This window comes from Thamnophis elegans, chromosome 14 (assembly GCF_009769535.1).
Source record: "Thamnophis elegans isolate rThaEle1 chromosome 14, rThaEle1.pri, whole genome shotgun sequence".
NCBI classification, from domain to species: domain Eukaryota; kingdom Metazoa; phylum Chordata; class Lepidosauria; order Squamata; family Colubridae; genus Thamnophis; species Thamnophis elegans.
In genome coordinates this window covers 929,083-951,483 of record NC_045554.1, presented here as the reverse complement: position 1 = coordinate 951,483, position 22,401 = coordinate 929,083, and the positions used below count along the sequence as shown (strand labels likewise).

General features: G+C 47.8%; 1 protein-coding gene across 1 annotated transcript in view; it reads right to left on the bottom strand.

The window, feature by feature from the left end:
- Positions 1–22,401, bottom strand: part of CACNA1H (calcium voltage-gated channel subunit alpha1 H) — a 71,842-nt gene that overhangs the window by 30,376 nt on the left and 19,065 nt on the right. Inside the window, exons 6-12 of the mRNA XM_032231304.1 lie at positions 22,278–22,370; positions 19,642–20,431; positions 18,538–18,962; positions 10,514–10,665; positions 9,845–10,030; positions 8,208–8,325; positions 5,231–5,386 (exon numbers count right to left, since the gene is read on the bottom strand). Coding sequence (XP_032087195.1) covers positions 5,231–5,386; positions 8,208–8,325; positions 9,845–10,030; positions 10,514–10,665; positions 18,538–18,962; positions 19,642–20,431; positions 22,278–22,370 — 1,920 coding nt within the window. The remainder of the gene's footprint in view (positions 1–5,230; positions 5,387–8,207; positions 8,326–9,844; positions 10,031–10,513; positions 10,666–18,537; positions 18,963–19,641; positions 20,432–22,277; positions 22,371–22,401) is intronic.

Below are 22,401 nucleotides of genomic sequence, written 5' to 3'. Positions count from 1 at the left end.
CAGCACCGAAAAAGTGACTTATGACCGTTTTCACACTTACGACCATTACGGCATCCCCGTGGTCATGTGAGCAAAATTCAGAGGCTTGACAACTGACTCACATTTGCGACCTTCTGAGGAGCAAAGTCAACGGGGAAGCCAGATTCGTTTTACAACTTTGTCTCTAACGTAACGACCACAGTGATTCGCTTAACAACTGTGGCAAGAAAGGTGGTAAAACGTCTCTTAAGAAATGTTTCGCTTAAGCAAGAGAAACTTTGGTCTCAATTGTGTTTGTAAATCGAGGATAAGATACATAAATTAAAAAGATATATAACTAAATGAAAGGCCATTATTTTTTCCATTAATTGTGTGTTCTTCTATTTTAGTTGTTCAATCCTATTGATAGCAAGACTTCTCTTTCTCAGTGTTGTGCCAGATCAACGCATATCTTAATAAATTGTATTTTTCATTTGTGCTCCTTGGGATCATCTGTAATGAAAAAAATATGTATGGTTTTGAGGTTTTTAAAATTTTCTAGATCTTTGGGTGCATTTCTTTCCAGTACTTGGCGATACTGGGTTCCTTTAATCTCACCACAATGAATGAAAAAAACAATCTTCCTTCTAACCATTTTCAGCATTTCCTGTGACATGATTCATCCACCTTGGCCATTGTTGGTGGACTTACGCGTATCGTCCGCAGAACATTTTGTACTACGTTTCCCTCGGATCACAGCTCGGTGTCAATGTTATTGATCCCCCTCCCCCTGTATCTGCCTCGGGATCTTTTTCAAACAGATCAAAACCCTCAGGCGGCCTCTTGTCCACACAGCAGGAGTGCTTCCTCCGGTGATCAGGTGAATCAGAAATATTAAAAACGTTCAGAGAAAATGGAAGTAGAATCAGAATGCAAAACCCTATATTTGACACAGGCCTCTGTGCGCAGTTCTAACACCTGCCTCTGGTTGCAACCTCTGGATCTGGGGGTACAGGCCACCCCCCCCCGAAATGCCGCTTGATCTAAGAGAGCTAAGGTGGGAGGAGCTGATGGATGGAGCTTTCCGGCTATCTAATGGCTGTTTCGGCTTCTTTCTTAAGAGGAAACGAAAAGGATTCGCTGGGCATTTAAATCACAGCTGCAAGGGGTGTCATTCCCACCTCCGAATCTTCTTCCTGCCTCTGTGGTTCGCCTAGCCTATAATTACATATTTATGCTGAGCAGAGAACCGGGCTGCCCGTCCCTAGTCCCCCAGAATCGAGCCACTTATGTGGCCAAGAGACTGGAAAATCTGGAAGACAACTCTTCATTACAGCTTATGCAATAATAACTTATTTTCCTGAGTAAATTAATGGGCTGCGTTCTTGTGAACACATCTGCGAAGGAGGGTTTCCCCCCCTCATATTTGGAGCTGGGATGCTTTGATTCACTGTGTGTGGGGGATGTCAACCAATTCTTGCCTCAATAAGACCCCTTGGCTCTTGCACCCCACCTTCTCCTCTGCTTAGCTGTTGACTTGCAACCTTCTCAAGAAGCTCAGCATCCGGAGGCGAGCAGGAACAATGGGTCCTCTAGGCCTCCATTGAAAAGATGCCCTCTCCTCCTTGTCCAGTGCCAGCCAAGCGGCCAAATGTTTCCAGATGGTGGCTGCCAACCCCAAGCCCTGGGAGAGAAGCTGTAGCCAAAAATGCGGGCGAATCAGCGGATGAATGGAGATCAGGGGAAGAGCGAGATGGATATACAGCTGCGGGGCTGGGCGAATAGTTCCTGATTGGGGGTCTCGGTCATTATGGTTGCTTATTTAGGGAAAAGCCATTGAAGAGACGGTAATGAAACTGTGGGTGGCAGACAGGCCCACTGTGTTCCAGGAAATTCTGGGCTACTATCCCAGAGAACCATGTGGCAACCTCTTCTGCCTGTTGCCCTGGCTACTTCTGAGCACAGATGTGGAGAAAATGGGGAGGATGCATTTGTAGCCCTGGGAGTCCAGGGAGAGAATTGATGGCGTTTTCCCATCCCTGGTGAGCTCCATTGTTGGCTTCTGCACTGATTCTGCTGTTATCACCAACTGTAGAAGAGGAAGGCTCAGGGGGAAAGGCTGCGATTCGCATGAGATGGATAGATGGGATTCTTATGGCCATGAGAATTAGGGGGGGGGGGCCTGGACTAGAACAAGGGTCAGCAACCCGCTGCTCCGGAGCTGCGTGTGGCTCTTTCATCCCTCTGCTGCAGCTCCCTGTCACTCAAAATATGCGTCACAACCGCAATGCGTGATTCTTCTTCTTCTTCTTCTTTTTTAAGACTTATATAGCGCTTCATAGGGCTTTCAGCCCTCTCTAAGCGGTTTACAGAGTCAGCATATCGCCCCCACAATCTCATTTTATCCACCTCGGAAGGATGGAAGGCTGAGTCAACCTTGAGCCGGTGAGATCAGAACTGCCAAACTGCAGATAGCAGTCAGCTGAAGTGGCCTGCAGTACTGCACCCTAACCACTGAGCCACCTCGGCTCAGCTACCTGTCGGCACACAATTTATTTAGCTTTTCGACCCCCCGGGAAAGCCAACTATGGATTATTCCAAGATAATGAAAAGTTTCAGAAGAAAACAGAAGGCTTCATTCAACTACATGTTCTACTTTTGTGGCCGCTGTGGAAATAGTCAAGCAACGGGAAGGTTTTTGTGGCTCCCAGTGTTTCTTTTCTGTGGGAAATGGGTCCAAATGGCTCTTTGGGTGTTTAAGGTTGCCAACCCCTGGCCTAGAAGACCTCCAAGGTCTCTTCCAACTCTTCTGTTATTCTGTTATTAAACCAAACATCACATTCGATGGCACGACCACTGCCTTAGTTGCCCTGCCGAAGGGTTTCCCAAGAGTATCCAACTGGCCTCTTTGTGTAAAAAAGGAAGCTTTGGATGAGTGTTGCTCTCTAACTTATGTTTCCTAGTTATGATGAAAAGAGCAGATTTCGAGTGGCTAAAGAAGGCGAAGAAGCCGATTCCAGAGAACAGGAAATCAATAGCTAGCAAAAGCTCCATAACTCAGAACAATCTGGGAAAGGCTCAGACAGTAATAAAATTGTCAGCCGGCCTCCCCAGGCGGGAGCCAACCAGAGGCTGAATTCTCAGCCAAATTGGCCAAAGGCTGACTGGTAGCAGAGGATGAAATGAAGACACAAGTGCCACCATGGATGGAGCTGCTCTCGGTGGAAAAGAGCAGGGAGGAATAATCTTGTTACCGCACTTGCAGTCGGTTTGCCAGTGGCGGGAACTAAATTTAATGGAGCCTTTGGCCACCTCCGTTGCGGCTGCTGCCATTTTTAATCCAATCAGCCTGAGTTAAGATTCAGGAATTTTGCCCCAGCAAAATCATTTCTCGTGGAGGGATTCCAAAGGAAGATGTTCTTGGAAAATCTGATAGGCGGGCTTAGGATGTGAAGGCCATCACTGCCAGTGGGAGGGCAACTGGATCAAAGCAGGTTAAGGAGGGGAGGGGGATTATTAGGACGACTCAGGTCTTCACCCTTAGAGGAAGAACAGAATAAGACTAAATATACAATAGAAGCTGGGGGAACCCATGATCGCTCTCTAACGTTAAGCCTCTGTTGACTTTGATCCTATAAAAAAATCATATCTGTCGTCTGCAGGTTCAACTTTTGGAGATTTTATTCATCGTAGGCAAGTGGGCATATATGAGTTCTGGACAGGAAGGAATGGACTTCCTGATCAACCGAGTCTTCTCCTACCACCAGCTGTGCTCCAAGTGGGACTTTCTGCTCCCTTCCTTCTCAAACTGATCTCCTGCTCTGCTTCCGTGTTTTTTCAATCCGATGGCCACCTTGTTTCACCATCCCCCATTTTTTGTGTGGTTGAAGTTAAGTTTAAACTACTCAGAGGTTATCAGTAATGCATGGAGGAAAGTGGAGAGAGGAATTCAGGAGGAGGGCATAATTCCACCTGTTCATTCCTCTGACGCTCCTTGAAGAGCAAAGCAATTTCTCATCCTGCTGAGAAAGGCAGTTGGGCATTCGGAGATGCTAAATGGCCACTTGGTTTTTTACTGAGCTGGGAAAACAGTAATATTCTCCTCTCCTGCCTGTGATTAAAGCCCCTTTCTGAGTCATCATTCTTCGCTCAAGCAGGCTGGCTGCAGGTAAGGCTCCACGTTCATTTCCATACACTAATGACTTCATAAAAGTTCCTTGACGACATGTGAGGGGATGGGTTATGTTTCTGAGATGGAAATGGGGACATAACTCTTGCTGAAAACCCAAACGCTGCTATGGATTTATCTTGGGGGAGATGTCAGAAGGAGGGAAAGCTTAGTAGCTCTGACAAACAGGACAGAGCTTCCTGAAGGACATGTCCATATGGAGTTCTTCCAGAAGTCCAGTTGGACATTCATATCCAAGTGGTCTTCTTGATGTTGTGACTTTTAGTTTAGTTTAGTTTATTTGTCTTGTATGCCGCCCACTCCCGAAGGACTCTGGGCGGCTCACAATAGACAAGGGAAGGGGGATAAATAGACAAAGACAACACTTTAAAAACACAACATTCACAATTTCCGTGGGGCTGGATGTTTCACAAGCCCCCCGGCCTGCTGGAGCAGCCAGGACTTGGTGGCTTTGTGGAAGGCCGGGAGGGTAGTAAGGGTCTGGATCTCCACGGGGAGGTCATTCCAGAGGGCCGGAGCTGCAACAGAGAAGGCTCTCCCCCGGGGGGTCGCCAGCCGACATTGGCTGACAGATGGAATCCGGAGGAGACCCAACCTGTGAGATCTAATCGGTCTTTTACTTTCCTATAGTGAAAAATGGTCTTCCTGGATTACTGACAATGAATACCACAGCTGTCCTTGAGTTTTGATGAAAATATTTTGAAATATCTCATCCTCCCTAGACATTTTTGCATTTGTAGTCACCTTATTTAGAAGGCACCAGGGTGGGAAGCCAGTTATTTGCAGGCCCATTTTGAAAAATAACTTTCTTTAATCAACTGCTGAGATAAGCCCAACTAACAACCATCTAACCCCCAGGCCAGAAAGTTCAATCATGGCCTGTTTATCCCTGCTGAATATGTTAAGATAATTGGGATTTACATCTGGGCCACTGGAATGAATGTCCAGAATAGAAGGTGTTATGATGATGCAATCACACCGTTCATAGCGAAGGAGTTGCAACTCAACGTGTCCTTGACACCATTAAGGTCTGTGGAGGCACTCAATAAGAAAACCCCAACCAGCCCTTCGTGGCTCCCTTACCTCGGCTTGGAAACCTTCTACCAGGATGGCCACCAAGAGGTTAAAGAGGACATAATTGCCAAAGGTCATCAGAGCCACGAAGTAGAGAGCAGCCCAGGAGGAGGTGGAGGCCATTCCATTGTAGAGGACCACGTTCCAGTCTTCCTGGGTCAGGATCTGAAAGAAGCAGTTGGGACAGGAAGAATATCTGAACCCACTTCTCTCTCTTCTGGTTTCATCCATGCTTTTGCTATAGCATCTTTTTCATTTCATTTCATTTCATTTGTCTTGTATGCCGCCCACTCCCGGAAGACTCCGGGCGGCTCACAACAGACAAGGGAAGGGGGATAAATAGACAAAGACAACACTTTAAAAAAGACGCAACATTCACAATTTCCGTGGGGCTGGATCTTCTTCCTGCATAGCCCCACCACAGTGTTTGCTGGTATGAAGCAACAACAAAGCTCCGTGTTTGAATAATTGTTGAGTGGAGTCTCTTTTTTTGTGCATGCCCAGAAAATGTACAAGATCAGACCCGTTCTAGTTAGCAGCTTCCTCCCAGGAATGAAGGCCCATCAAAGCTTTCCTGACAGATTCCTGCCCTCCCAGGAACATCTCTTGCCATTCCACCAGCCGAGATTGAAGTGAGACACCAAGGATCTAATGGCCACAGGTTCCTCCCCTTCCCAGACTCTTCCCCACTTATTGGAAGCTCATCTGTGGGCCGGTTGCCGAGATGAACCTCCTCTTGTTCCCCTCCTGCTCTTGACCAAACGGGGACCAAACCTGATTGCCATTTTTTTCTCTCTCCTTCTTTCCAGCATGTCTTTTTCCTGCTGACTCGCAACGTTTGCTGAAATGGTGAGCCATTGATCATAAATGCAAATGAGGGCTTGGCATTAGGACGGGAGATAAAGAAACTTTTTGCGGGAGCAAAATGCTCTTTGTCTGCATTCAAAATAGCAAGGGTTTGCTTATTGTTAACAATGGTGCTAATTAGATCAGTCTTGCTTAAAGGTCGCGCTTCCTCCTGTTGGCAGGTATGGAGGGCGATCGAGAATAATCCAGGAACTGAGCTCTAGAAAGCATAAGCCTTCCTCTCCCCCCACCCCCAAGATTAGTCTAAGGTGCTAGTCGTAACTTATAAAGCCCTTCATGGTATTGGACCTGGGTACTTGAGAGACCGCCTAATGCCAATTACCTCCCAAAGACCCGTCAGATCACACAGGGTCGGCCTCCTCCAAGTCCCGTCTACCAGCCAATGCCACCTGGCTACCACCCGGGGGAGGGCCTTCTCTGTGGCAGCTCCGGCCCTTTGGAACGAACTCCCCATGGAGATTCGGACCCTCACCTCTCTCCAGGCCTTCCGGAAAGCCGTCAAAACCTGGCTGTGCCGGCAGGCCTGGGGTCGATGAGTTCCCTTCCCCTCTCGACCTGTATGGCTGTATGATTCTTGTTTATTTTAATCATGTGTATTGCGTTCTATGTTCCCTCTCCCCTTTTGAGTTGTTCGCCGCCCTGAGTCCCTCCCGGAGAAGGGCGGCATACAAATAAACTAAATCTGAAATCTGAATCTGAAATCTAACCTTAACCAGATAAGCTCCTTTTCATCATGGAGCCGGAAGTGAGCCTCACTTTCACCCAGCAGCCCCCCCCCCCCCCTCCGGACTTGATAATGCAGCCTCCACTGACCTTGACAAGAAGCGTCAAGTTTAGCTTTGGTCTTTTTTGCACCTAATTTAGTTAGCTGCGAGACTTTGCTAGGAAAACAATGCCAGCCGCTCTATTAGACGGACAGGGTGGCAGCATAAATGACACGAAGCTGCTGTCAGATTCTCCCAGCAGTCAATTATTTAATCCTTGGTGGTTGTTTATCTAGACCGGGAGGGAGGGGGGGGCTTGAAGGGGAGAGAGAGAGACTCAGCACTTTCCTATCTTCCAGAGAATTTTCTTTTTTTTATTATTATTTTTTTAATTTTTTATTTTATCAATTTCATATATACATTCACAATTATATGATCTCATAACTGTTATTAATAATATGTATTTATAACAATTTTTTCCCTACAGTTGACAATATACTTGAAGATTGCTTTCTTACCATCCCATAGATCCATCTTATCTTACAACGGTCCTACTTCTTCTTCCCTCCCTCCCTCTTTCCTTCCCTCGTTTCTTCTCTCCTACTCTCCTTCCTTCCCTCCTTCCTTCCCTCCCTCCTTCCCCCTTCCCTCCCCCCTTCTCTCCTTCTCTCCTTCCTTCCCTCCTTCCTTCCTTCCCTCCTTCCTTCTCTCCTTCCTTTCCTCCTTCCTTCCCCCCTTCCTTCTCTCCTACATTCCCTCCTTCCTTCCCTCCTTTCTTCTCTCCTTCTCTCCTTCCTTCCCTCCTTGCTTCCCTCCCTCCTTCCCTCCCTCCTTCCTACCCCCCTTTCTTCTCTTTCTTCTCTCCTTCCTTCCTTCCTTCCTTCCTTCCTCCTCTCCTTTCCCTTCTCTCCTTCCCCTTCCTCCCCTTTACCCTTCCCCTCTTCTTCCCATTCCTCCCCTCTTTCCTACTCTTACATTCCCTCCCATTCTTCCTCTGCCTTTCCCTTTCTCCTATTCCTCTCCTTTCTCCCCAGAGAATTTTCAACTGATTCTAATCTTCTAAAGCCGTGTTTTTAAAACTTGCCCGCCTTCCTTAAGACGGGTGGACTTCAACTCCCAGAATTCCCCTGCCAGCTTGTCGTTTGTAATGCTGACCTATATATTGGAGGTTTGGAGATAAAAGGCTGCAAAAGGCGCATCTTAAATTTTCTGGGATTATTTCCAAGTGGGGTTGGATCAATCGCCTGTCCGATGATTGAGGAAAAAAAACCCATGCTGATATCTTTGAGGAGGCTCAATATTCAGCCTTTAAACAGGGAAGCTTCATGAAGCCCTTGAAGGATCAGCTGGAAAGGTTGGGGATGTTTTGCACACAGGCCCCGCCCCCTACAAAACAGGCACCTGAAGGGCCTTACCTGAAACACGGTGACAATTGCCCACAGAAGGGAATCGAAGTTCTTTCGGTCTGGCATGGTGTCCCCCGTCTCTGTCCTTAAGCCAAATTTGCACCCAAAAAGATGCATACCTAGGATGCTGTGAAGGAGAAGGGGAAGGGGAAAAAAAGAGAGAGAGAGAGATGGAGGGAGGGGGAGAGAGAGAGAGAGAGAGAAAGAAAAAGGAAGGAAGGAAGAGAAGATGATTGAAAAAGCAAACAGCTGATTTGAGCAGGGTATTTGAAAAGATTCTGGCTCCTGTTTCATCTTGGACTGAAATAACTCAGGTCGGATAATAGAAAAAAGTGAGCTTTTTTGTAATCAGAGATAGTTTTTCCACTGTATTTTTCTGCAAAGGAAATTAGAAACCTGTTCTTTCTAATTTTTCCTTCTCCTTCTTTCTTTCTGCACTTTTGCTCCTTTCCTTTGTAAAACCTTAATCAAAAATTTGTAATAATGACACAACTCAGGTCTTTGTTCCCTTTCCAGATTGTTGACCTGGAAACATGAGTGAAATCGTGTTGTCTTCTCCAACCTGGATCCCACCAGGGCCCAGGAGGAACAAAATCCCCAGAATTTCCTGACAGCACGATGGAAGACCCTGCTGACTCAGCAGGAGAGAGCTGGGCCTCCCCCAGACCCCAAAAGCACCACATTGGAGAAATGCAACCTCTTTATCTACCCGAATCTTATTTGACTTTCTCTATAAATGTTTCACAGATTGCAAAACTCTGCCTCCCCTTTGAAGAATATTGTACTTGATGTACATTTCTGGGATGGGGGGGAAGCACAGTTCCTCTTCTTGAGCTTTTCATGGGGTCCACGACAACCCAGGAAGACTCTTTTTTTATAATTTATTTTATTTTATCAATTTCATATATACATTCACAATTATATGATCTCATCCCTGTTATTAATAATATGTATTTATAACAATTTTTTTCCCTACAGTTGACAATATACTTGAAAATTGCTTTCTTACCATCCCATAGATCCATCTTATCTTACAACGGTCCTACTTCTTCTTCCCTCCCTCCCTCTTTCCTTCCGTTTCTTCTCTCCTTCCCTCCTTCCTTCCCTCCTTTCTTTTCTCCTTCCCTCCTTCCCTCCTTTCTTTTCTCTTTCTCTCCTTCCTTTCCCCCTTCCTTTCCTCCTTCCTTCCCTCCTTCCTTCCCTCCTTTCTTCTCTCCTTCCTTCCCTCCTTCCTTCCCTCCTTTCTTCTCTCCTTCTCTCCTTCCTTCCCTCCTTCCTTCCCTCCTTGCTTCCCTCCCTCCTTCCCCCAGGAAGACTCTTGTTCTACTTGGAGGGGAGCCGTCCGTGGCCTCCGACCCAGGGGTCTCTCTGTTGTTTGCCAACTATCACAAACAAAGGGGGAGGCCCTGTTGTGTCATGCTTGGCAATTTTGCGTCCTTCGTGTTTCTCCCGGGTGGCAGCGTGCAGAAGGAACGAGGCGGCCCAGGGGACATCGATCTGCAGAATGCCAGCCTGTCACTGCATGGAGAGGCCATTTTTATTCCCGCAAATGGGATCCTTGTCGCTCTAACAGGTGCAGCACCGAGAGGAGCACAAGAGCCGGCTAAGTAAGTGAGACAGGTGACGGGCCCGGTGATGCCTCCTACCTGAAGATGAAGATGAAGAGCATGAGCAGCATGCAGAAGGTGGCCACGTTGTCCATGGTCTTCATGAGAACCACCAACTGCCGGCGGAGAGCCGGCATGAACCGCACCAGCTTGAGAACCCGCAGGAGCCGGAAGGTCCTCAGGACCGAAAGACCCCCGTCGGCCTGGCCAATGATCTCCCAGACACTGCAGGGTGGAGAAAGAGATTCAGGCAACTTGGGCTGTCCAGCGCCTGAGCAACCGTCAGCTTCCTAATGGTCCCTGGCGGCAGAGATGGCCCGGGGCCACCGTTGCTTTTTTTTGGCCTATTGGCAGGTGATGAAGTCGGGCCCAGCAAAGGTGTTTTCCATTGGGGATTTGGGCATGTGACGGTGGTCAAAAGAGGGAGACAGAAGGGCCACGTTCTCTGGGGATTCTCTCCCCTCCCCTCCCAGCTCCTCTGCAGACACAGCTAAGTCAGCACATCTTCCCCGAAGACAATTCGGGGAGGTGACCCCAGGGAACACCAGAAGTGGAATATTACTTCCCCAAGATTTGCTGCAGTGGTGAAAAAGATAAGCAGGCAAGGAAATTCAGCTGGCAGGCAATTTCAATCCTCTCTCCCCCTCTCTCTCCCTCCCCCCGCCTTGCCCCAGTTTTAAGTAGAGGGAACATTAGAAGCCAACTTACCTGATGACAACAATGATGCCGTCAAAAATGTTGTAGGGGTTCTTGATGTAACCCCAGATGCCGAAAGCCAAGAGCTTGAGGAGCATCTCCAGAGCGAACATGCTTGTGAAGACAATGTTGCTGATCTCCAGGGCATTGGTTAGCTCATCCGGCTGGCCAAGAGAGAGAAAGAGCCAAGGTGGCGCAGTGGTTAGAGTGCTGTACTGCAAGGCCACTTCAGCTGACTGCTATCTGCAGTTCAGCGGTTCAAATCTCACCGGCTCAGGGTTGACTCAGCCTTCCATCCTTCTGAGGTGGGTAAAATGAGGACCCAGACTGTGGGGGCGATATGCTGACTCTGTAAACTTCTTAGAGAGGGCTGAAAGCCCTATGAAGCGGTATATAAGTCTAACTGCTATTGCTAACTGCTATTGCTAAATCGAGGCAATTCCAGTCAGAATGGAGGCCAAAATATTTCCGTTAGCTATTGTTCTCTAACTTCTAGTTGCAAATGAAGAAGAGCCCAATATTTGGCAATGGCAATTTCATCTTGCTCCATCATGATTTTCAAGCTGAGTTATTTTTGTGAGCCTGTGACCACCACGGGGGATTGTTATCACAGTGGAAAAGAGGGTGACGGGATGCAAAATGTGGAAAAGTAAGAATTGCAGTATCAAACAAGTTGGGATCAAGATAGGAGAAGAATTGTCTAAAATACACATCTAGTGAGTTGCAAATATTAGCAATCCAGAAGGAAGGTTTTAGTGTTTATCATATCCATCCATCCATCCATCCATCCATCCTTCCATCCAGTCATCCATCCATCTATCTATCTATCTCATCTATATAGATAGAGGGATAGGTAGGTAGGTAGGTAGGTAGGTAGGTAGGTAGGTAGGTAGGTAGAGATAGATAGATAGATAGATAGATAGATAGATAGATAGATAGATAATAGAGAAGATAGATATAGATAGATAGATAGATAGATAGATAGATAGATAGATAGATAGATAGATAGATAGATGATAGATGATAGAGATAGATAGATGATAGGTAGGTAGGTAGGTAGATAGAGATAGATAGATAGATAGATAGATAGATAGATAGATAGATAGATAGATAGATAGATAGATATGGATAGAGATAAATATAGACATAGAGATACACACACACACACACACACACACACACACACACACACACGTTTTAAACTCCCTTTCTCAACCCAAGACCCAATCTCGCCTTCCCACAGCCTTTCAGGCCAGTTTATTTATTCATAGAAGAGTTTTTCAGCCGGAATGCATGAAATATGAATTACAGCAAGGGACGCGAATAGCCACAAGGAGTCAACAGAGGAAGACCGGCTGGGAAGAGCATTCCGCCTCTATCTTGTCCTTGGTTTCCAAGCAACTCTTGTAAATGTTGTGTTGAAAGTGATCTAATCCACTCAACCGGACTGTTGACAACAACTCGAACTAATTGAGGAAGCTCACCAGATCCCCCCCGCAAGGACTTTCAAGATCTCTTCCCTTGCGCTAGAAGACAAGGAGTGTGGAAAGACAGAGAAAGCGGCTTCCTTGTGAATTCATGGAAGAAAAAGAGCACCCGGGGGGGGGGGGGGAACCATTTTTTTTTTGCAACTTCATGCAAACCTCCTCCCCCTGTCTACTTTGCTCTGCCCTGGTTGAGCCCCAGCTGAAATGTGAGGCACCTTTGCAACTAAATTTGCAATGTGGTGTCGGTACAAAAAGGTCCATACCATTAATGTAATAATGAAATAATGTATGGAAAAAAAAACTCCATAGGGAAATGTCTTAGAAAAAGAAATCCCTCTTTTGTGCAGACATTGGATGTGATGGAGAGTGGAACACTTATGGTTATGTTCCCAGCATAATCTGACTAATCTCCACATATCTTGGCTAATTTCCTAAAATGATGGCTGCCTGTTCCATCTTCTCCTGCTCAGGGACCCCGAGCAGGAAAGGGAAATTATTTTTTTTTGGGGGGGGGGGACGGACACACATAAATGCCCTCTCTGTGTTCATCATCCGCAAAGCAGCATGCGGAGAAGCTGAAGGAACCAGATTGGCCAAGAACGGAGGGGTGTGGGAATTCTAACAGACAATGCCCGACGGGAGAGAGGAAAAACAAGGGCTCAGTGTGAGATGTCATGTAGCTGTCAGGATGACAAGAAAGACAATCCTGGATTAAACAGAAGTGGAGAAGGGCTCGTTGTGGGCTTTGGAGGAGGTGGGGGGGTTTGCAAGGAAGTGGCTTTGTTTTACAAGGAAAGGTGGCATCTCTATCCTAACCTTTCTGCACATAGGATGGCAGCCTCATCTTTGACAACAGCCAGACATGCTTGCATTGAGAACAAGCATAGATGATTGTATGGTGTGTTGGGTCGGGTGTCACGCCTGCAAGCCATCTTTCCTTTTGGACTTCAGGCCTGCCACACTTTCTACTGTCTATTTTCTATTGTGGGAAAATGGGAGAGGGGATTATATGGAGCTGGGTGATGTGTAGCCATAATAACATTCTTCTTGAGAAAGCTAAGGTCATCCTTTGTCTCTGCACCTGGCCGGAACTGGATGGGTGGAAGCTGCCAGTGTGGCAGGGGGAGATTGGACCATGGGATGGACTGGTAGGTGTGGGGGGCAGGATCCTGAACTTTCAACTGGGTGGGGAAAACCAGGAAGCTTTCAGATTCGGGTTTCCCCAGATGTGCCAACATGTCTCTCTTCATCAATTGGAACTTTGAGGAATGCTTTGCCTTGGACTCTGATTCACTTTGGATGTTATTTGGAACTCTGACATCGGATTCCAAGCCTGCAAGAGATCCTTCCAAAGACTCAACTTCATGGAATTGCAGCCTTGGGCCTTTTTTCTCCTTATAGACAAAAGGGGAGGGATTAAGGGGACAATTCACCACAATTGGCCTGGGACAAGCAACGTAGGAGAAGGAACTCCATGAGTGCTGATCTGTTTGGAGGAGACGCAACAGGATAGCTAGTCTTTTGACAGAAATGCCAGAAGAAGTAAATTGCACGAGGGATGAGCATGCAAAACCAGCGCTAGAGTAAGTCAAGTTTTCCCAGTCTTGGGAAGCTAGACATGTGGACTTCAGCTCCCATTCTATGCAAAGGAGACAATCAACAGGTCCAAAAGGGAACCAAAAGACCCCCAAACCCCTCCCCATTAGCAATCAGCATCCAGATGAGCACAGATTAACTCCAGGATTAACATCAGACCAACCATCAAGAAATAAACAACAAGGAACTGCCAGAGAAAGCCAACAGTAAACAGTCAAGCCAAGAACCCTGAAGACCAACGACAGGACAATCAAGGCACAGGGATACAGCAAACCCCTCTCCCCCCCTGATGACGTTTCCTAGTTGGGTCATGAAACATTTGCAAGAGAACCCAATTCTCAATCCTGAGCTACAGATCTCCTCCTTTGTTGGAGTCAAGTTGTATTCAGAGAACGCAGAACCAACCCAAGAGAGAAAAACTCTGCTCCAAAGAGAATCAGGTGATCCGCTCAAGGCAATGGATCTGTAGCAATGGGATCCTAGGGCAGAAATCAGAGTGCAGGCACCACCCTGGAATGCCTTCCCCCCATTTGCCTTCTTCTCATGAGGACGTAAGCATGTCCTTTGAGTAGGGATGCTAAATGAGACTCCAAAGCAGGATCTCCCTTCCCTTGTGGAGCCCTGGGACAGATGTTATGAGCTATCAAAGCCCTCGCTTGCCTCCCGTTGAACCTCTGCAGCTGCACGAGTGGCCACGGCACAGATTAAACCTTTTACTTAACTCCTGAGGCTCTGCAATCTCTCCCACCACTAATCTGTTGAACTAATGAATTGCTTGCTGGCCACCATATTAGATTTCCAGTGCATGGACCTCATTAAGGAAGGAAGTGCGGGATAGAACCCCCCCCCTTTAAAAAAAATACAAATACAGGAGATTAGAAGAGGCTCAGGTAGGATTAAGTGAGCCCCCACCCCATCCTCTTCCAATTGCTGGAAATCCTTTAAAAGGGTTCCCACTCTTGGGCGAGTGAGGAGGAGCTGAATTAATGATCTGGTTCAAAGAAGGAGGCGGGGCTTTTAAGCAGAACCTGGAATCGCAGAGCAGGCTGAAAAAAAAACCAGAAGCTGAAAAGAAAGGGGAAGAAATTCAATAATCTGAGCTAGCATTGACCCAGAATGGCAGGTGGTCTTCCCTTGGCGACGTCACTTTTGGAGTTTCAAAGCTCCTTGCTAGCTGCTTGTTCTGGGAAATTGTGTTTAAACATGGCAACTTGTGTCTTTCGGGGGGAGGTGGGGGGGTTGGAAGACATTTCACTTCTCATCCAAAAACTTCTTCAGTCCTGGCAAACATGACCTGGATGACTGAGAATCTCCACAGAGATTTAAGACGTGTGGACTTCAACTCCCACACAGCATGGAGAATCCACAAGCCTTAAAGACCCCAAGTTTGGAGAGCCCTGGTCTTGAATGTGGGGGTCTGATTTCCAGCTAGGTTGATTTTGGGACTGAACCAGCTGCCTCCAGGCACGCCTCCCCCTTGAACCTTGCTGAGGAACCAACGGAGGTCCTGAAGGGACACCTGTCCCTCCTTCAGGTAGGCTTCCTAGCCCCACTGGGGACTCCCAGCAAGGCACCGAAGCTCTGCTCTTCCCGTTTCTCAGCCTCACTTGACAAAAAACAATTTTATTTCAAGTGGCTTAAATGCCAGGCTGGATTAGATCAATTGCCTCTTCCCCCGAGCGAGCAGGAAGCATCGGGAGAGACATTCGGGAGATGCTGCTACCTGAAGCTTCTCTTTCTGGAGAACAGAAGCTAAATTAGGGAGGTCCCATCCTACCAACTTTAGGATTTGTGGACTTCATCGCCCCCAATTCCCCAGTGGCAGCCTTTGGGGGAGACAATGGCCTCCACATCTTCTTATCTTTTCTTTCATGGTCTTTACCCAGAAAACCACCACCTCCATTTTTGCATTGACCTGCATAGCGGTTTAAGAGAACATCTACAGACAAGAGCCGAGGTGGCGCAGTGGTTAGGGTGCAGCACTGCAGGCCACTTCAGCTGACTGTTATCTGCAGTTCCGCGGTTCTAATCTCACCGGCTCAAGGTTGACTCAGCCTTCCATCCTTCCGAGGTGGGTGAAATGAGGACCCAGACTGTGTAGGCGATATGCTGATTCTGTAAACCGCTTAGAGAGGGCTGAAAGCCCTATGAAGCGGTATATAAGTCTAACTGCTATTGCTAACTGCTATTGCTAGACAAACCTGTAAAGTTTCTTTGGATCTGGGGAGATTTGGCCGGTGGAAATGCAAACCGCCACTTTCACAAGCGGCCTCTGAGTAGGTCCAAGCATATAGACAGAGAGAAAAACTCAGTTTGATTCAGAGGATTTAATGAAGATTTACGAGGCCTGCAAGTTGTCCTTTAAAAAAAAGAGGGAAAGAAAGAAAACCCCAAATCCAAATATTTTGGCCTTTGCAGGAAAGGAATTCCAAACTTCAGGCGGCTGCCTTGCTCTCCAAAAAGACGGAAGAGGGAGGGTGGGGAGGGGGGAGGGCTGGGGGAATTCAGAAATAACTTCTTGCTCTTTGCTTAGCATGTGGAGACAATAACTTTGGCCGACCAACAGAGAGATCAAAAGCCACTCTGGTTGCCATTGTTTACTCTCCCAACTTCCAGGGTGCTGGAAAATGTTTAATCAAGCAGGGAGGCCACCGAGATCCCTGTGGCCGAGCCGTTACTCATCCCGAGGAAGAGACTTTTATGGAGATTCTTTCTGGCAAGGGGTGGCTTGGTGGCGGGTGGGACAACGAGGAGGGGAAGGAGGAGGAGCTGGGTGGTGGGCCAGAACAAAGGCTTCGTTGGTTCAAGCAGCCCATCAGTTAGAGAAGAGGCCAAGGAAACATTGGAAAAGCCAACTGCCTGTGAATGAAGGGCAGGGGGGATGAAGAGGAACCTGCAGAGGGATGAACTTCAAAGAATTGGGAGGGACCTTGGAGGTCGTGCAGTCTAACCCCCGGCTCGAGCAGGAGAGTCTATACCATTTCAGACAAGTGGCTGCCTAGTCTCTTCTTCAAAGCCTCCAGTGATGGCGCAGTGGTTAGAGTGCAGCACTGCAGGCTACTTCAGCTGACTGCTAGTTCTGCAGTTCGGCTGTTCAAATCTCACCGGCTCAAGGTTGACTCAGCCTTCCATCCTTCCGAGGTGGGTGAAATGAGGACCCGGATTGTTGTTGGGGGCGATATGCTGACTCTGTAAACCGCTTAGAGAGGGCTGAAAGCCCTATGAAGCGGTATATAAGTCTAACTGCTATTGCTATTCTGAAGGCCCAGAAGTAACCCAGAATGGCTGTCACTTCACTTAGCAGAAACTTCCCTTCATTTTCTTGAGGCTCCATGCCATAAATAAATAAATAAGCAGCCCTGGAAAATCATATCTTGTTTTAGAAAACATGGATTCAGCCACAGGCACAAAAAAGAATACCTATCCGTTTCTGTTTCATATCGCGTTTCAATAACCCGTGGTTAGTATTTGTGAGCATGTCATGTATCCTCAAAGAAAGGGAGGCGCGATCTCCACACAGGAAGGAAGGAAGGAAGGAAGGAAGGAAAGAAGGAAGGAAGGAAGGAAGGTAGGAAGGTAGGAAGGAAGGAAGGAAGGAAAGAAGGAAGGAAGGAAGGAAGGAAGGTAGGAAGGAAGGTAGGAAGGAAGGAAGGAAGGAAGGAAGGTAGGAAGGAAGGAAGGAAGGAAAGAAGGAAGGAAGGAAGGTAGGAAGGAATGAAGGAAAGAAGGAAGGAAGGAAGGAAGGAAGGAAAGAAGGAAGGAAGGAAGGAAGGAAGGAAGGAAGGAAAGAAGGAAGGAAGGAAGGTAGAAAGGAAGGTAGGAAGGAAGGAAGGAAGGAAGGAAGGAAGGAAGGAAGGAAGGAAGGAAGGAGAAAAGAAGAAAAGGGAGGGTGGGAGGATATTTAGTCCTAAGGTGACCTCAAGGACCTGATGAAGAATAGGCTGTATTCAACCTCCATCAGAACTTCTATTAAGAGCAAAGAAGCTGGTATGGTGTTTGAGATCCCTTTACAGTTAATCAGAGCTGATCAGGCTGGGATCTGTGTTAATAGCCCCCTCTGCTCTTGGTCCCCCTTCCTGGAGTGGCACCTCCTTTCACCGAAATCATCAAGGACCCAGAGAGCAATCTTGCAACCCGAAGCAGCCGATGGCATTCCCACAGCCGCTCATGCCGCCCCTGGGACTGGGCTACTGATAGAGCTGTCACCGCGGCTGAGCCACCGTGTCCTTGGCTGATCGCTCCAATCAATCACAATTGGATCAAAGCGTCAAGGATGAGATTCACAGGCGAGCGACTGCATCTCAAAACTCTGGCTTTGGTAGGTAAAATTCCCCATTTCCGCAACCTCCCTCTTTCCTCCCATTTGCTGAATTACATTAAACCAGATTACATTACATTTCATTAATTCAATTTAGGCCTCTGAACTAACTCTGAGTGATGTCCTATGGAACCAGACAGAATAGAAAATACAACGCAATCATTTTGGAAGGGGGACAAAAAAAGAAGGAGAGTTTCTTCCTTTGGAGAAATCAGCAAGTGGGCTGGAAGGAGGAAAGAATCCACTTCCTGGCATCTGGTGGTCTCCAAAGACTTAGCTTGCTCAAGGGCTTGAGGGCAAACATCTCAGGTTGAAATGCACCCCACATCCCACTCCCCAAAGAAAAGCAGGGGGGGCTCAAGGTGGGAGAAATAAAAGCTGATGAGTTCAATACCCTTTTCCGCCTCTGAGCTTGTGCAAAAGTGTTAACCAGACCTTCAGTTGTGGGAGGCTGAACGGAAGCTGTTCTGGATCAACCACAAAGCTCACGAGGACTCCTAGCCAGTGACTAATTACTCAGCAGTGGTTCCCAAAGTTAGCAACTTTAAGACTTGTGGACTTCAACTCCCAGAATTCTCCAGCCAGCAGAGCCTTTGACCAGCTAAGCCAACCAACCAACCAACCTACCTCCTTACCTGTTCATGATACTCAATGCCCATGCTCAGCGTGTTGATGAGGATGGCGATCATGATCCCACGGTTGAAGTACTTGCTCTCCACGATCCGTTTCAGCTTGTTGCCGAAGGCCTTCCAGAGCTTGGTTATCTTGTTCCTCTCCTTGGCTGGTTTCCTTTTCTTCTTCTTCTTCTTCTTGTTCCTCTGTTGCTGGATCTGGTCCCGCAAGTCCCCGTGTTTTACGTCCTGGGTGAATTCGTAGACCCCGGTGTTGTCCTCTCCTGACTCGTAGCTGTCCGCATCGCTGAACTCGAACTCGGGATCCTCCAGGATACTGGCGCAGAATGGGCAGTTTTGCAGCTCGCAGCTCAAGGAGTTGGCTTGGGGCCCTGGCAGAGGACACGGTACGTTCAAGCCAGACAAAATGCTGGAGGCCCTGCGGAGGCCTGCAATGGAAGGAGAAGGTTAGGAACTTTTGGGCAGGTCCAACAGGAACCAAAGTGCTAACCAAACAGAAAGCAAAGATAAGAGCCGAGGTGGCGCAGTGGTTAGGGTGCAGCACTGCAGGCCACTTCAGCTGACTGTTATCTGCAGTTCGGCGGTTCAAATCTCACCGGCTCAAGGTGGTCTCAGCCTTCCATCCTTCCGAGGTGGGTAAAATGAGAACCCGGATTGTTGTTGGGGGCGATATGCTGACTCTGTAAACCGCTTAGAGAGGGCTGAAAGCCCTATGAAGCGGTATATAAGTCTAACTGCTATTGCTACTGCTATGTCTACAAGCACGGCTACCGTTTTAGTAAGGAGTAACCCTATGAAGTGCCTTTAAACATCTCCTTTGGGGGAGGGGGTGTTGGTCTTCTGGTGTCTACTCAGTGTCAAGGCCATGAGTACTGGAAGACAAGGTCATATTGTTCAGGGGACTGTGGAGGTTAGTGGCTTTCAAATGTTTGGAGTTTGTAGTAGAAGCTCCAGATTCAGAGGGGATCTGGGGTGGTGAGATTGAACCTGGACAAGACCTTCTACTGTACCAGCAGAGGTCTTCTACTGGGCTTTTATCCCTAACCTTTTCGGGTCTCTGCTTTGGATACTGAGTCTGAATTAGGCCACTGAAACCATTTTTCTTACCACGTTCTCCCACTAGATGGTGGAGCTTCCCATAGCAATCTGCGTTCAGGTTGGCTGGGCTGCTGACCACGGGCATGGGAGAGGTCGCCTCACTGCCCTCATTTTTCTTCCCTTTGGACGCGGGAGGGACGCTGGCTTTGTTTGCCGGAGAAGGCAAGATGGTGGGGTAGTTCATGCTGCCGTGATTGGCAGCTTTGCTACCTGCAGCAATGCTGGAAGACTTGCATTTCACCGAGCTCCCTTCCACGTGGCAGTCGGCGTGGTAGATACTGTGGATGGACTCCGTATCTGCAGCTCCACCGCTTGGGTGGCTGGGTGAAGATGGAGGAAGCATCAGCTGGCTTCCCGGCTTCATGACTTCCAGCTCCAGGTCACAAATCCCTGGGTTGGCCCTTGGCCCCTGGGGACTCCCGTTGCTGATGTGGTAGTGGTGATGGTGGTGGTGGTGGTGGTGGATCAAGTGATGGATGGACGTGATGCGCCGCTTGCCACTCTGGGGGCCCTGAACGTCGTCTCCGCCGTTGTTGGGGTTGACTTTTTTCCTCCGCTTGCTCTGCCAATTGTTGTAGAGGCGCAGGGACCTCCGTTTGACTTTCCTGAAAATGTGGCAGATGTATTTGAGGAGCTCTTCATAGCAGCTCCCCGGCTCGGAGAAGCTGGCGATTGTGCTGTCGTTGGAGAGGTAGCGGGCTCGCTGCTCTTGCATCAGCTGGTTCTCCCGCTGTTTGGTTTCAGAAAACTGTGTTGCTATCACAACCAGGCACAAGTTAATCATGAAGAAAGAACCGACCTGGGAGAGCCAAAAGAAGACAGAGAGCACTTGAAGATGGAGGCGACTGGCCGTGCTCACCCCACACCCACCGAAGGACGAATGGCTGTGATGGAACACCAATGCAGAGCTTGGCTAAAGTTGACCTTGGTCAACTCTTCATGACCCGGTCATGAAGAGTTGGCCAAGGTCAACTTTAGCCAAGCTCTGCATTGGTGTTCCATCACAGCCATTGGGCTGACCTAATGGGCAATCAAGGAAAAAGGGTGACCCAAGGAAAGTGTCTGGAGATTCCCAGTCATGCAGATCATGGTTGTCCCAAAGGTGCTTTCTTAGATTTTTCCTTGGAGACATTTCACTTCTCATCCAAGAAGCTTCAGAACTTCTTTGAATGAGAAGTGAAATATCTTCAAGGAAAAACAAAACAAAGAAAGTCCAGAGATATTTTTTGGGGGGAAAAACACCTTTGGGACATCCAAGAAAGGCACCTTGAGTGAACTCAACCAATGTAACCATAACGGCAACGTTTTTCTTCTTCTTCCTGAAAGGGAAATGGCCAACTGTTGGTGCTCTGGAAAACACCACTAGCAATTGAGTCTTCTTTTCATTAACTTTTCTTACATAAGTATAAACATATTCGGGACCAATGGAACTTTGAAGAGGTTCTATCAACGGGGTCTTTGAAGAATTCTGGGAATTGAAGTCCACAAGTCTTAAAAGTTCTCAAGGTTGAACATCTCTAATTTAGATTGAGGAGGAGTGTTAGAAGCAGATAGTCAGCCGAAAAGGACCACCAAGAGGGGTACTTGTAAAATAGGAGTGGGGATTCAATCAGGTGGTTGTTTGGGGGGGGGGGTTTGCCCCTCCTCCGACATCCCTGAGTTAGTTCAAGAGCCTAATCCAGAACCTGATTTTTTCGTGCACTTCAGACTGCCTATGCTTTTTAATGCAACACAACCCATCCTCTTTAAATAGTCTGAAATCAGCACCCTCCCAACACACACACACACACACAACTGGTTCCTATTCCTACCCCTAATGTATCCAAGGAATGAGGCCTCCCCCATTCCCAAATGTCACTCTACATCACTCCTCCTCAGAACTATGGCTCCATTCTCCTTTGGGAACTGTGGTGCCCGCCCCAGGAGAGACAGGCCTCCAAGGAGGGTCTGGCCAAGGCAGAACTGGGGCTAAACTGGCCACCCAGTGAAAATGGGGCCTTTTCTGGACAAAAGCGCTGGGATATTTGGAGCCAGGAGAAGCCAGAGATACTGCCAAGAAAACCCCGTCTGCTTCTCTCGTGTGCTACTCCGCTGATGTGAACGAACTTCCCTCTTAGCTTCTTAATGTAAACCACCACGAAGGAAAGCTTAATGCAGACATAAAGGCTGAGTGTGTGTGTGTGTGTGTGTGTGTGTGTGTTATTGCTAGTGGAAGTTGTTAATGGCCCACTTGGCAGATTTCACATGGGCTGGAACCTTGGATGTGCTTCAAACAGGCTGCTACCACTCAAAAGTGTTGAGAGTAGATTTTCAGGAATTACAACATGTCTTGGTTATGGGAAACCTGGTTTTTGGAATGTAGGGATAGTCTAGCCACGAGGAAATTTGGACTTGGAAGAGGTTTGTAGCTTTCCGCAGCCACAGAAGATGTTATGAGGAGATCATTGACCTGGACAGGGGGGGGGCAGGGGTCGTACAACTGTGCACTGATTGTACCGTCATTGCCACCATCTTGAATCTTGGATGCCCCAACCCTGCAGATGCCTCACCTCAAAGGGTCCTTTGCCTGCCCCCCCCATCCTGCCAAGGTCCCCTTTGTTAAGGGTTCACCTGAGTGACAGCCCCCTGTCCCTCCCCATACTTACTATTATAAGTAGTATAAAATATATAAAATTGTAAAAAGAGTGAGCGTCCATAACATAATACATGATGTCAACCCATCCTTCCAGGGTTATAACCTGTAGGGGAAAGCAGAGAGGAGAGAAATGC